This window comes from Lepidochelys olivacea, assembly GCF_965140295.1.
Source record: "Lepidochelys olivacea isolate rLepOli2 genome assembly, chromosome: 9".
NCBI classification, from domain to species: domain Eukaryota; kingdom Metazoa; phylum Chordata; order Testudines; family Cheloniidae; genus Lepidochelys; species Lepidochelys olivacea.
The window spans coordinates 90,107,984-90,120,134 of NC_140419.1; the positions used below are offsets into that span (position 1 = coordinate 90,107,984).

A 12,151-nucleotide genomic window follows, 5' to 3' on the forward strand; every position below is an offset into this window, starting at 1 on the left:
AGTTGGTATGCAACAGTTTCATCAGTCATATGAGGGAGACTGCACAGATGATTGATTACTTAGCCCAGCTGCTACAGTTCTTCAAAACCACCCACACCATAACACAACCAACACACACAATCACCCCAAATATGCATAGCCCATCATGCAGCAAATGCCTCTCATTTATCACCCGCACAAATCAACACAAATCTCCCAGGATTGTCCCTCAGTCGGTGTGTCATTCGGACACCTGGAATATCTGTTGAGTCAGTATGAAGTGATGGAAACAACTACATGCATGGTTGAGGGCTCTTTTTGCTTAGCATATCCCCAGGTTCAGTCATCACTAGGCCCTTTGAGAATCAGATGGACTGTTGTGGTAGTCCAAAGGTTCTGTGGCAGTTTGCATGTGACTTGTAACAGCTGATCAGAAGAGACAGGAACAACAGCTATGCGGGGTCACAAAGAGGGGATTGTGCCTTCAGCTCGCTACAACACAGTGAATGGAAATAAAAACCTAAAATACTACCTACCTATCTGGCTTTACTGCTGCTGTATATAATTTCCTGTTCACAAATACATTTTGGGTTGCATTAGCATGTTTACTGCTGAGGCGTTTTGTGATCATGTTTCCTACTATGGTGTTCAGTGATCTGGTACATATACTGGTACAGTAACTCCTCACCTAACATTGTAGTTATGTTCTTGAAAAATGCTACTTTAAGCGAAACGATGTTAAGCGAATCCAATTTCCCCATAAGAATTAATGTAAATGGGGGGGGGGTTAGGTTCTAGGGAAATGTTTTTTGCCAAAGAAAGGGACTCCTCTCCATATCATATGCTCAGTTCAACTGCAAGAAATCAGTGTCTCTCTCTGGATGTGGGAAAAGCCCTAGACTGAGCTGAATGGAACTATTTGTCATTGACTCTAGCGGGAAATGGTTTTGGCTCCAAATTTTTTTCAGTTGGACCAAATTTGGCATTTTGGATCAAATTCAGAGCCAGAACAAAGAAAGTGTTTCTCCACTGATGGTAGTGAATTTGCATCTAGTAACACAAGATATGAACTTGGTCTTTTATTAATCCATTTTGACATAAAATCTATGTAATTATATTATGTTCTCTTGACTTTAGAAATAGGATCTGTCTGGATAGTTACTTATACACCCCATCACTATGGTATCTGAGTGTTTCCCAAGTTTATAACAATAGCAAGTACCACAATCAATGAACAGCTGCAGCACTAGAGACAATGTATGAAAAGTAGTCTATCATTCCTTCTGGAGTAATCTCATTCTGTAACATTAAAAAGTGTAAAAACTACTAGGCTAAACTATTAGATAATTTGAATAGGTTGCATTCCCTGACACCCAGTTTGTGCTCAACCACTCCAAGGTGCTGAGTCCCCTCAACTTGCATTTGATTTCAGTGTTCTTCACAGGATCTGGTCCATTAGTATTTCTAGATTCTTAGATATTTAAGTTTTGCTTCAGTCCACATGGAGGATTATTATTAAATTGTACAATAGCTCCATATTTAGAATGTCAGTTAGGAGTTTATACAATAGCTAGTACTCATAGGGAAACATTTCCACAATAGAGGGGGATAAAATATGTGTGAAACTGCCAAAGAATAAACCTTTTTTCATACCTTGATTTTTCCATCCAGGCACTAGATTAAATTGTTTCACCTAACAACTCAGACTTACTTTCTCTGCACTGTACTACTGTATGTTTTGTTCATACATTACTACACAGAAGTTTGCACTGCATTTATATCCTGGAGAATATGTTGAACTTGCAGTGCCAAGAACTGCTTGTTCTATTCTGTGTGTACAGGATTTCTATTGCTCACAGAAGGTTTGTCTAGCTGGAATAAATTTGTGAGTAGTTACAATTTTTTTCTGGGTTTATTTGTACATTTTTATATACCGTTTGCTTTTAAAACCCAGTAAGAGTTATTGACAATAAAACTGGAAATTAAATTTCCTAACATCAAGCTTGGAAATATGAATAACATTCACAGGGATTTATAATTTATGTCTTCAAAAGCAACTTTCAAATCACTTGTATGTAACATGGTGTATATTACTGACCTGTGACAAAGATAGACATTGTGTAACCACCATATGCAAAGGAAACATATGAACCAAACTTAATTTAATGCTAAGACCTCTCATTTCATTAAATTAAGTGGAGCTCTTTGCAGGATCTGGACCTTACTTTCTTGCATGTATTTTCATTTTGCTTGGGCGGGATATATTTTCTGGATCCAAAATAGATTCTGTAAACATTGGAATCAAAGGACAGTCCTTAGCTAAACAGGCTTCACTATCCTTAGGTTATAGTTTCAATATCTTTATTCCATAGTATTCTGAGCCACCATAAGGGTCTCTAACATTTTTAAATACTTATTTCCCTTTAATTCTCAAACATTTTGCACTTGCAGTATATAGAGCCTGTTACCTGAGGCTCATAGGAAATGTAGAAATTGTCATACTGGATCAGATCAGCAGTCCATCTGGCCCAAGATCTTATCTCTGACAGTGGCTAGAACCAAATGCTTCAGAGGATGGCATAAGAAGCCTGCAGTAAGCATATATGGGATAATCCATTCTGCCCTCCACACCTACATCTCATCCTGATCGCTAATAGAGATGGGCTTAAGACCGCCAATACAAGGCTTAATATTGCTTCCAAAACTTTTATTGTCACTACTTAAAACTCCGGATTTTTTTGATTGGCTATTCATATGGCTAGCTCTTTTTTAATCTTAAATTATTTGGCTCCCAAGGTGCTTTATTAATATTAACTAACTTCACAATACCCCTGTGAAAAAGACAGGCAAGTAGCATAATTCTCATTTAACAGATGAGGAAACTGACATAGACAGGGGGAGGTATTAGATGAGAAAGTGATTTTCAGCACTAAAATATACACTGCTTGTAGTATACAAACATTACAATCTGGGTTAAACTGCTCATATGCAAGACAGTCTTGGGATTTTCAAAAGCACCCAAAGGAGTCAGATGCCCATTTCCCATTGAAAGTAACTGGAGTTGGTTGCCTAATTCCCATTAGTGCCTTTGAAAATCTCCTTTTCTACAAGCGTAGAACAGAGATGCTGTAGCATCCTTCCCTGTATGGGCTATGCTAATGCAGGCCAGAGAAATCCAAAATACTCATGCTCTGCTACCAAAAGTCAGAGCAACCCCTTTAATATACAGTGTGTTATAGTGGTGAGCTACTGCCAACACAATGCATATGTCCCCCCCACCCAATACACACCATGTAGGGCCCCTTCTTGGGTGCATGTCACAACATATAAACGCCCCATTATATCATGCCAATTCAGTATACAATCTAGGCTACTGCAGTCCCTCCATATATCCCAGGACAGAACCCCCCGTGTATTCCATCCATCCCAGGGCAGCTCCCCCTGTCCTAGTATATAGTATCCCAGGACAACAGCCTCCTAGAGCATCCCCCCCCCCGCCCGTGTTTACCATCCCAGAGCCGCCCGCCCCCCATTGTACACCGTGACCTCCCCCAATATAACCACACCAGGCCAACTCCGCCCCTGTTTACCGCCCCAGATCTCCCCCCTTTATACCCTCCCAGGGCAACTCCTGCCCCAGCGTACCCCCCCCCCCGGCCCAGCCCAGCAGCGCTGAGCCCCACCCCTGCGGGGAGGCCGGCCGAGGCCCCCGCCCTAGGCCCGGCCCCCGAAGGGGCGGCCCGACCCCGACGCAGGCCGAGGGGCAGGGCCTCCGCCGGCTGCGCTCGCTCGGCGCCGCCATGCCCAAGGTGGTGTCCCGCTCCGTGGTCTGCTCCGACACCCGGGACCGCGAGGAGTACGATGACGGCGAGAAGCCGCTGCACGTTTACTACTGTCTGTGCGGCCAGATGGTGCTGGTGCTGGGTGAGCCGGGGAGCGGCTGGGGCCTGGGCGCCCGGGGGCGGGGGAAGGGACCCGGGGGCAGGGGGCAGCTGGGACCTGGGGGGAGGGGGCAGTTGGGGCCTTGGCGGGGAGGAGCGGTGGGGGCCTAGGGGCAGGAACCCGGGAGGAGGGGGCAGCTGGGGCCTTGGGGGGGGAGGGGCAGTGGGGGACTGTGGGGAGGGGCAGGAACCCGGGAGGGGGCAGCTGGGGCTTGGGGGGGGAGGGGCAGGAACCCGGGGGGAGGAGGAGGAGCAGTGGGGGACTGGGGGGAGGAGCAGTGGGGGCCTGGGGGGAGGAGCAGGAATTTGCAGGGAGGGGCAGGACCCCAGGACGAGGGGGCAGTTGGGGCTTGTGGGGAGGGACCGGAACCTGGGGGGAGGGGCAGTGGGGGACTGTGGGGAGGGGGCAGCTGGGGCTTTGCGGGGGACTAAGGAAAAGGACCCTCGTCTTGGCCAGGTGTGTCCCTATAGATCCCTGAAGGCCAGAGGCTGGGATGACAGCTGCGTGTGTGGTGTTGTTTGGTGGGTCAGTTTGGCGGTCACAGGTGGGAGGGGATGTTGGGCATCCCTGGGGACTGAGAAGATTTTCAGATGACGTGGACACCTCCCTTGCACTTCAGAATGTGCCTGGGATGGACCAGCTGACCCAATGGCCTCCCACCACCTTATGACAATGGGGTCCCTGAGAAAATCTGAGTGAGAAGTAGCTCTGCTTTCGGGCCTTTCTTCCTGGCCCTGCCATTCTCTCCCTTCACGGCCTTGGGCAAGTCACTTTCCCTGTATTTCAGTTTCCCCATCTGCAGAGTGGGAGGGATAAAGCTTCCGTAGATCCCTGGGGAGGCTGAGACACTAAATTAATTGATTATGAGACTCTCTGAGTATAAAGGGATGGTAGAGTTCTCTGATCACAGCACTGGAAGACGAGCTCCTGAGTCCGCAGCCCATCTCGTACTAATTTAAGCCAGGTACTTCAGTTTTCTGGGCATGAAAGTTTGTTCAGAGTTTTGGATATGTAAAGTGCTACAGAGTTGCTAAGTATTAACATTATTAAGTTTTGTCACCACTCTGTGACATCTCTCAATGTCCTCAGTTTCTTAAAATCCTTGTGTTGGGGTCCCTTTTTTTTCCCTGTCTTCCCCTCCATCCTTAATGGTGCTGGGTTATGATGAATCTCCAGCTGAGGTGAGGTAGAGTTTGCTCATTCTGGAGCCCGATGGAGGGAGAAGAAATACGGTACTGCAATGTTGGGCATTCTTCTGTGCCTGGACTTTGATCAGTTAGGTTGCTAAATCACTCAACGTTTGTCACCAGGAGATCATGCAGAAATCTAACAGAGTGCACCAATGCTTTTGTTTGGCTGCTTTTTAGTGTGTGTCGGGGGGGGGGGGGGAGAGAGATAATGAGGTGTTTAAAGAAAACATGTGATGAAGAAAGTCACTAGGTATTCACCCAAAAAAAAAAAATTGGCCCTTCAAAGTTTGTGTCTCCATCTCAGATGAACACTCCCGGACAATCAGAACTCCATCCCTTAGCGACGGATCTGAATCTGCATTCTATAACAGCTTCTCTCTTCACTTCTGCAGACTGTCAGCTGGAGAAGCTGCCCATGAGGCCTCGAGACAGAGCTCGGGTGATTGATGCAGCCAAACATGCCCATAAATTCTGTAACACAGAGGAGGAGGAAAATGTTTATCTCAGAAGGTAGGAAACCTTCTCTTCCTCCGTTGGCTTCCTTGACAGTTGCTGTGACACTGTTGCTGTTTGTGCTTCAAATTTTTGGATGAAAATAACTCCTAAAATTGGTAACCTGAGTACTGCTAAATCTGAAGTTGTTAACACTGTCATCAGCTCATTTGCTGATATTAAAGAGACATGGTCAAATAGTTCAGGTCCCCATTTGAGCTACTTCAACCATATAATAGAATGCCATATGAATGCTAATTCTCTTTCCTATTTACCAGAGGAAAAATTACTATTGATCATAAATTAAATTTGAAAAACATTATCTGGCCCTTATTTCATGACCACAACAAAAGCAGACGTGAAGCAAAACTATTTAATCTGAAGTGAGCAGCTTCGAAGAAGCTTGGACTGCCAGCACCCTTGCTGTTGGATTTCTGATAAAAGGAGGCCATTGAGAGCCTATTGTAAGTCACTTTTATAAATACATTGGTCACTGCAATACAGAATTGACAGGTTAAAGTGCAGCCTATTTGGGGACCTTGTGCTTTGTTTTCCTCCTCTCTTGGATTTCAGGTAAATTGCAGCACTCCTGCTTTCTAGTCTTGCTGTGACTTTTAACTCTGTTTGGGAATATTAGTATTAAAAATCTCGTACACATTTACATGGCCCTTTACAACATACCATAGACTGAGACACGTTCTCTGAACCAAAGAATTTACAATCTAGGAGAGAGAAGACTAAAGGCTTGTCTATATAGACAGTTAGGTTGTGGCAAGCTGGTGTGTGAATCTATCCACGGTAGTCAGACAATCACAAATTGTTCATGTGGACCCTGCTGCCATGCGCTGAAAGTTCTGTAGTGTGCTTGGCTCTACTCTCATTTCAAAGTGAGGCAGCAGGGTCCATTGAGTTAATTATTGCACAGCAGGCTAGTGTGGGGTAGATTTAGACCCGAGTTTGCTGTGAACTAAGTGTTTATATAGACAAGCCTGAAGACAAAACAGAACAACAGCTCAAGTAAGGAAGGATGTTGAGATTTCATTAGGGATAAAATCAAGGTAGCAAGCCTTTCTTGGAGAAAAATGTTTTAAAAAGGGGTTTAAAAGAAAAGGTGTCTTTGCCCTGGGCCTACCACTACTTCACTACGGTCTGTTGCTGTGTTGTGTCTTCCTGCCTTCTCTACTCCTCCAGCGATTCTAGTTTTATGCCCTATTCATGATCTCTTTCCCCCATGTCTCTTTTAGTTGGTGCCCAGAATAAGACTTGTATTACCCCTTTATGGATACCTAATGAATTGCAGATCTGTTAGGTATACACAGTCCCCAAGCCACTATCTCATTGCTCATTTGGAATTATTTCTGTTTACTCTTAAGTGTTTCTAATGCACTCTCCTTTAGTATCTAGACAGCAGTAGCTGATGCCTTCCCACTTTTCTGTAAATTCTCTCTTTCTCCCGCAGACCAGAAGGTATTGAGAGGCAGTACAGGAAGAAGTGTGGAAAGTAAGTGTCAGCAGATCAAATCGTATTATTACAGCATAGGAGATGCTTGCTTTTTACTTGTGTGTCACAGCCCCTTAGAAATAACATTTCTTCTTGTAAGAGTAGCTGCTGGACACATGAGATTTTTGACTTGTGTGATGTGATGTGAGTATTAACATTTTGTAATCCTGATCCTGGTCAAGTAGCTGGGGCCAGAATATAAAAAACAGCCTTTTACCAGCACTCCCATTTGTCCCACTTTAATTGCACTTTTCATTTTTATTGCATTTCTCAATTTGGCAGCTAAGGAAAGCAGGGAGAGAGTTGAGTATGTATCACATAATGGAAGGAAAGACCAGACTGTATTATAAAATGGGCTTTTGAGAAAATCTGTGACTCTTCACCTGTTGACATTCTAATGTTTGGTCTATGATCTGTCTCCTTCTTTGATGATCGGTTACCTGAAAAGAAGTTCCAGCCTGTTCAAAAAGGCTAATTATCTACACTGGACAGTTTGCGGTACAGGCTGTTTTTAGAGCCCGTTTGGTAAATAAACTACAACCAAGTCATCTGAGCATGAGACTGAGATCTGCACTCTTTCACCAGTAGATGTGTTGTTGTTTCCAGGTGTGGACTTCTGCTCTTCTACCAGCACCAGCAGAAGAATGCCCCAGTTACTTTCATTGTCGATGGAGCTGTGGTCAAGTTTGGCCAGGGCTTTGGGAAAACAAACATATACACTCAGAAACAAGAGCCTCCCAAAAAGGTAATTAGACTTAGATGAGTTACAAAGCTATCTTTGCCTTTCGAAAGGGTGTGAATGGACAAAATGACCTAACAGGTCTGGCCATCTCTGCTAGAATGCCTGGCCCCTGTGCTATGTCACTCTAATGATCCCTTCTAGTTTACCTGAAATAGTGGTGTTGACTGCATTCAACTTCTGCCAAGGAAGACTAACATGAAGTTTTTGAAACTGGAGGACAGAGGAATAAGGATGGGAAGGGATCCCTGCACCTGTTAGATCTTTGGCCTAAGCAACCTAGAAGATCCATTTGAAAGCATCTCAGACTCGACACCTGAATATTATCTTCTCTCCAGTTCTTGGTGTTGAGTACATTGATTCCAAGAGCTGGCACTTCTTGGTACCAGCAAACCCATGTGGTTAATCTTACTGTGCCTCCAATAAAAGGCAATACTTAACAGTATGGATTTACAGGAGACGCCTTCAAGGCTATGGAGTAGAGAAAATTATTGGTAACACTAATGTGCACTGAACTAAAGCAAAATCTCTTGTTCGTGTCCTAGGTGATGATGACCAAACGGACCAAAGACATGGGCAAGTTCAGTTCAGTCACGGTCTCCACCATTGATGAAGAGGAGGAGGAGATTGAAGCAGTGAGTTTTCTTTGCCCTGCTAATGCCAACAAGATACCAAGTTACACAGAGGTTTTGTTGGGATACCAAATCTAAGCTTTCCAGAAATTTCTTGTCTGAATGGCAACACTTTCAGTTTAATTCCATTTTAGCCTTTCGGTCTGATCCATACATAAGGGAAGTCCATTATTCATCACATAGAAGATTTGAATTTCCCCGGGGAAGTTCAGTCAGACACAATGCTCAGTTATCCATCTAAGTATTTATATTGTGCTCTTCACTTGAACATTTCTGTGGCTAATAAGATTCATGCCACAGGTGTGGATCATCCTACTAGTACGAGTGAGATGGGTATCTTCTAGGACAAGCTAACAAATAATGCTAGTGAGTTCCTATGCAGTAGCCATCCTCTCAGCACTGTCTTCCTCTCTATTCTAGGAGGGCTCCTTAACGTACTTTTCCCTCTGTGCAGCAGTTTGAGGGGAATTGTGACCTCATTCCTGCCTCTCCTTCCTTGTCATTCTCCTCAGTTTATTTTGCATTCTGCAATGCTCTTGATTGAAATGAATGGGTGATCTCAAGTCAGGTGGGTTCAGATTGGTTAAGACTGCATATAGATAAGCAGGTAATTAATATATTTAACATGCAGATGACAGTCTCCTCATATGGTAGTATTAATAGTCTCCCATCTGGTAACACAGAATCCTTTTGCCCTTATGATCTCCCCTGAACCGCCTCTGCCATGCTAATGAAGAGACCTGGTCCAGAACACACATTACATATCAACCTTTCTTGATTGCATTTTGCGCGTACCAGCCAGAACATGGTGGTGATGACTACAGTTGGCCAGTGGCTTGTGGTCCTGATTCTTTACTTCCTGTTCTAAACTGCTGTTACCATGCACTTTAAACAGCAGGCGTGCTGTGCCCTAGAGGTGACTGCATTTCAGTGGCAGGATAATTTATCACTTTATAGTTTGCCTGTCAATCTGATGCATTTTGAGATCTTTTGGGAGAACAAAAGATATACAGCAGCAAGCATTATAGCACAATGGGGATCTTTTGACAGGTGCAGACCCCACGCTAAAGTTGGGTAGTGCTCACATTGTCACGAACTTTATACCCAGCTGGAAATTGATCCTACCCATCTCACTTGTCAGATCCGTGAGGCAGTGCAGTTCTGGCCCACAGTATAACGCAGTGGCACTGTATATTTTTCAGCGAGAGATTGCAGATTCCTATGCACAGAATGCTAAAGTGATTGAGAAGCAGCTGGAACGCAAAGGCATGAGCAAAAGGAGGCTGCAGGAACTGGTAAGTCTGTTTTGTTTTCAGTGCATTGTTGGTCCAATTCCCTTGGGTCTGTTGGCAGTATACATAAGCAGCATATCTTAATACCCTACAGTGGGTGTACAGAGTTCATATGCAGCCTTGGGGGTGGGCAGTTGTTAAGCTTAACAGTCCAAATTATTTATCCTTTGCATTTTTAACTTGAATTGAAAAAGTTATTAATAATATTAAGAAAATCCACACAATTATTGTAGGTTTTCCCCCAGTTGTGTAAGCTCCTGTTGTTAGACATCACCATATCTTACCTCTCCTACCCGTCCTATGAGGAGAAGACTGTACTGTAGAGGTTTTCTCTCGTCCTCTAAAATTGAAGATCATAGAAAATTATACATAGACCTACTCAAAAAGGGTAGTTTATAAGACACAGTGCAACCAGGGCAGCCTCTGAGGCCAGATAGCCATTGAATGGTCAGATCAGAGCTGGGGGAGATTATCCAGTGCCTTACATTGTGTCCTCAAGCCTGCCACACTCAGGCTTTAGCGTAGGCTACAACAGGGAGTAAGTTACAGAAAGGAGGGCCTGCCAGTGCAGTAGCTCTGCTGCAGTCCTGCAAAGGACTACCAACATCAAGAACATGCTCCGTGATCTTAACTGTGGCAACAGGCTTATAGAAGTTGGAGATGGGAAAGATTTACTAGATTATCTAGCTCACCTTCCTGCCAGTGCAGGATATAAAGTGTGAAATGGCCTCTTACGTATCTAATACCAGACCATTTGGCGCTTCAAAGATTGAAATCCACCTTCTGATTTGCACCCAGAAACAAAGAGGGTAGTGAATGAAGAGACTTGAAGCGTTTTGTTCTGCACTTAGCTCTTAGGTGGCTGCATGCTGCATTAGTAGTGCTCAGACCAGAAGATCGTACCTCAGAGTGCTGGAGAGAAAGTTACTCGTGATGATGTTCTTGTGTAGAGTTTTCATTCTGTTCCAATTTTTCTAATCAGGCTGAGCTGGAAGCCAAGAAAGCCAAGATGAAAGGAACCCTGATAGATAATCAGTTCAAATAAAAGGAACCCGCATCAGATCGTGCTCAGGCAGCTGACTATTTGGAGAGGGAGGATAACCAAGAGCAACTCCTGAGACTCCCAACAGAGAATTCAGTCAGCCCTGCAGATCTTAAGTACAACTTTTAAGAGCCATGCATTGAAACCAGCTTGGAAGGTGCCACTGTCTTGCTAGAGGCTGTACTTTGATCTCTGGTATTTTAATACACTGAAGGACTTCCAGGACTTTTTTTAAATTACACTTCTGTGCACTCTCGAGTGTTTTGCCTGACTCTTGGGGTAACATCTGTTCCAGGGGAAACCCTCTGCCAGGTGTGTGCATGGGATTAAGACACTGGTACAAAAGATCAGTGTGTGCTATTTTCAGATGTACATAAGGTATTTACTGGACTCTTAGATGTGTAGGTAAAGCAATAATCTATACACAGCAAATAAATCCTTATAAAGTAAGTTGTCCATGTTCTTATTTAAAAAACAAGTCTTCAAATCATGCAGTATATTATACAAAGGGAATTCTCGCCCTACCACAAACTGGAATGGTGATAATCTATACAAATCTTCAACATGTTTACTTAACTGAAAATCTTCACTGAACAGACTTGAAACAAGGTCCAGTGGTGCAACACAATTGGTAAGCAGTGTGTCTTTGAAAACGCCCAGCTGAATTCTTCCAAAATCATAGGAATTGCTGGGTTCCCAGCACTTTTGAAAACTAGGCCATTTGGGTGCCTAACTAAAGGTACTTAAAGAGTCCCCTCTTTTGAAAATCGGAAAACAGTCGTGATCAAAAAGTTTTTAAATTCAGTTTTAACAACGAATTGGTACAGATGTGGCAGGGTGAAGTCCAACCCTACCTTAAATGACTGAAAACAAAAAGTGGCTCTACCGATGCCTTCTTTAAACTAAAGAATGCAAATATAAATATCCTAGGACTTTAATAAAATCCATTGACTACCACTTCTAACTTGACTAGTACTTCTGTCTCTAAAGTCTAAGCAATCTGTTACCCAAAATGTTGTTAGTGTTTAGACTTATAATGAGTAAATGGATAGGAAGGAAATTTAGAATGTAATTACTATTAACTATGCACTGAAAAAACAATAAAAATTCATATATAATGAGAGTTTCAGGCTAGAAGGGACCACTGGATGAGCTAGTCCAGTGGCTCTTATTTTACTGGTGACCCCTTTCACATAGCAAGTCTCTGAGTGCGACCCCTGCTTATAAATTAAAAACACTTTTTTATATAGTTAACACCATTATTAATCCTGGAGGCAAAGTGGGTTTGGGGTGGAGGTTGACAGCTCATGACCCCCCATGTAATAACCTCGTGACCCCCTAA

The 12,151-nt window shown here is 43.7% G+C and overlaps 1 protein-coding gene across 1 annotated transcript; it reads left to right on the plus strand.

Moving 5' to 3' along the window:
* Positions 1-3,725: 3,725 nt before the first annotated feature.
* On the plus strand, positions 3,726-11,259 carry STEEP1 (STING1 ER exit protein 1). The gene is made up of 7 exons (XM_084638648.1): positions 3,726-3,903; positions 5,504-5,621; positions 7,063-7,104; positions 7,711-7,849; positions 8,389-8,478; positions 9,678-9,770; positions 10,750-11,259. The coding sequence occupies exons 1-7, from the start codon at positions 3,780-3,782 to the stop codon at positions 10,810-10,812; spliced, it is 669 nt and encodes a 222-aa protein (XP_084494774.1). The 5' UTR covers positions 3,726-3,779; the 3' UTR covers positions 10,813-11,259.
* Positions 11,260-12,151: the final 892 nt, after the last annotated feature.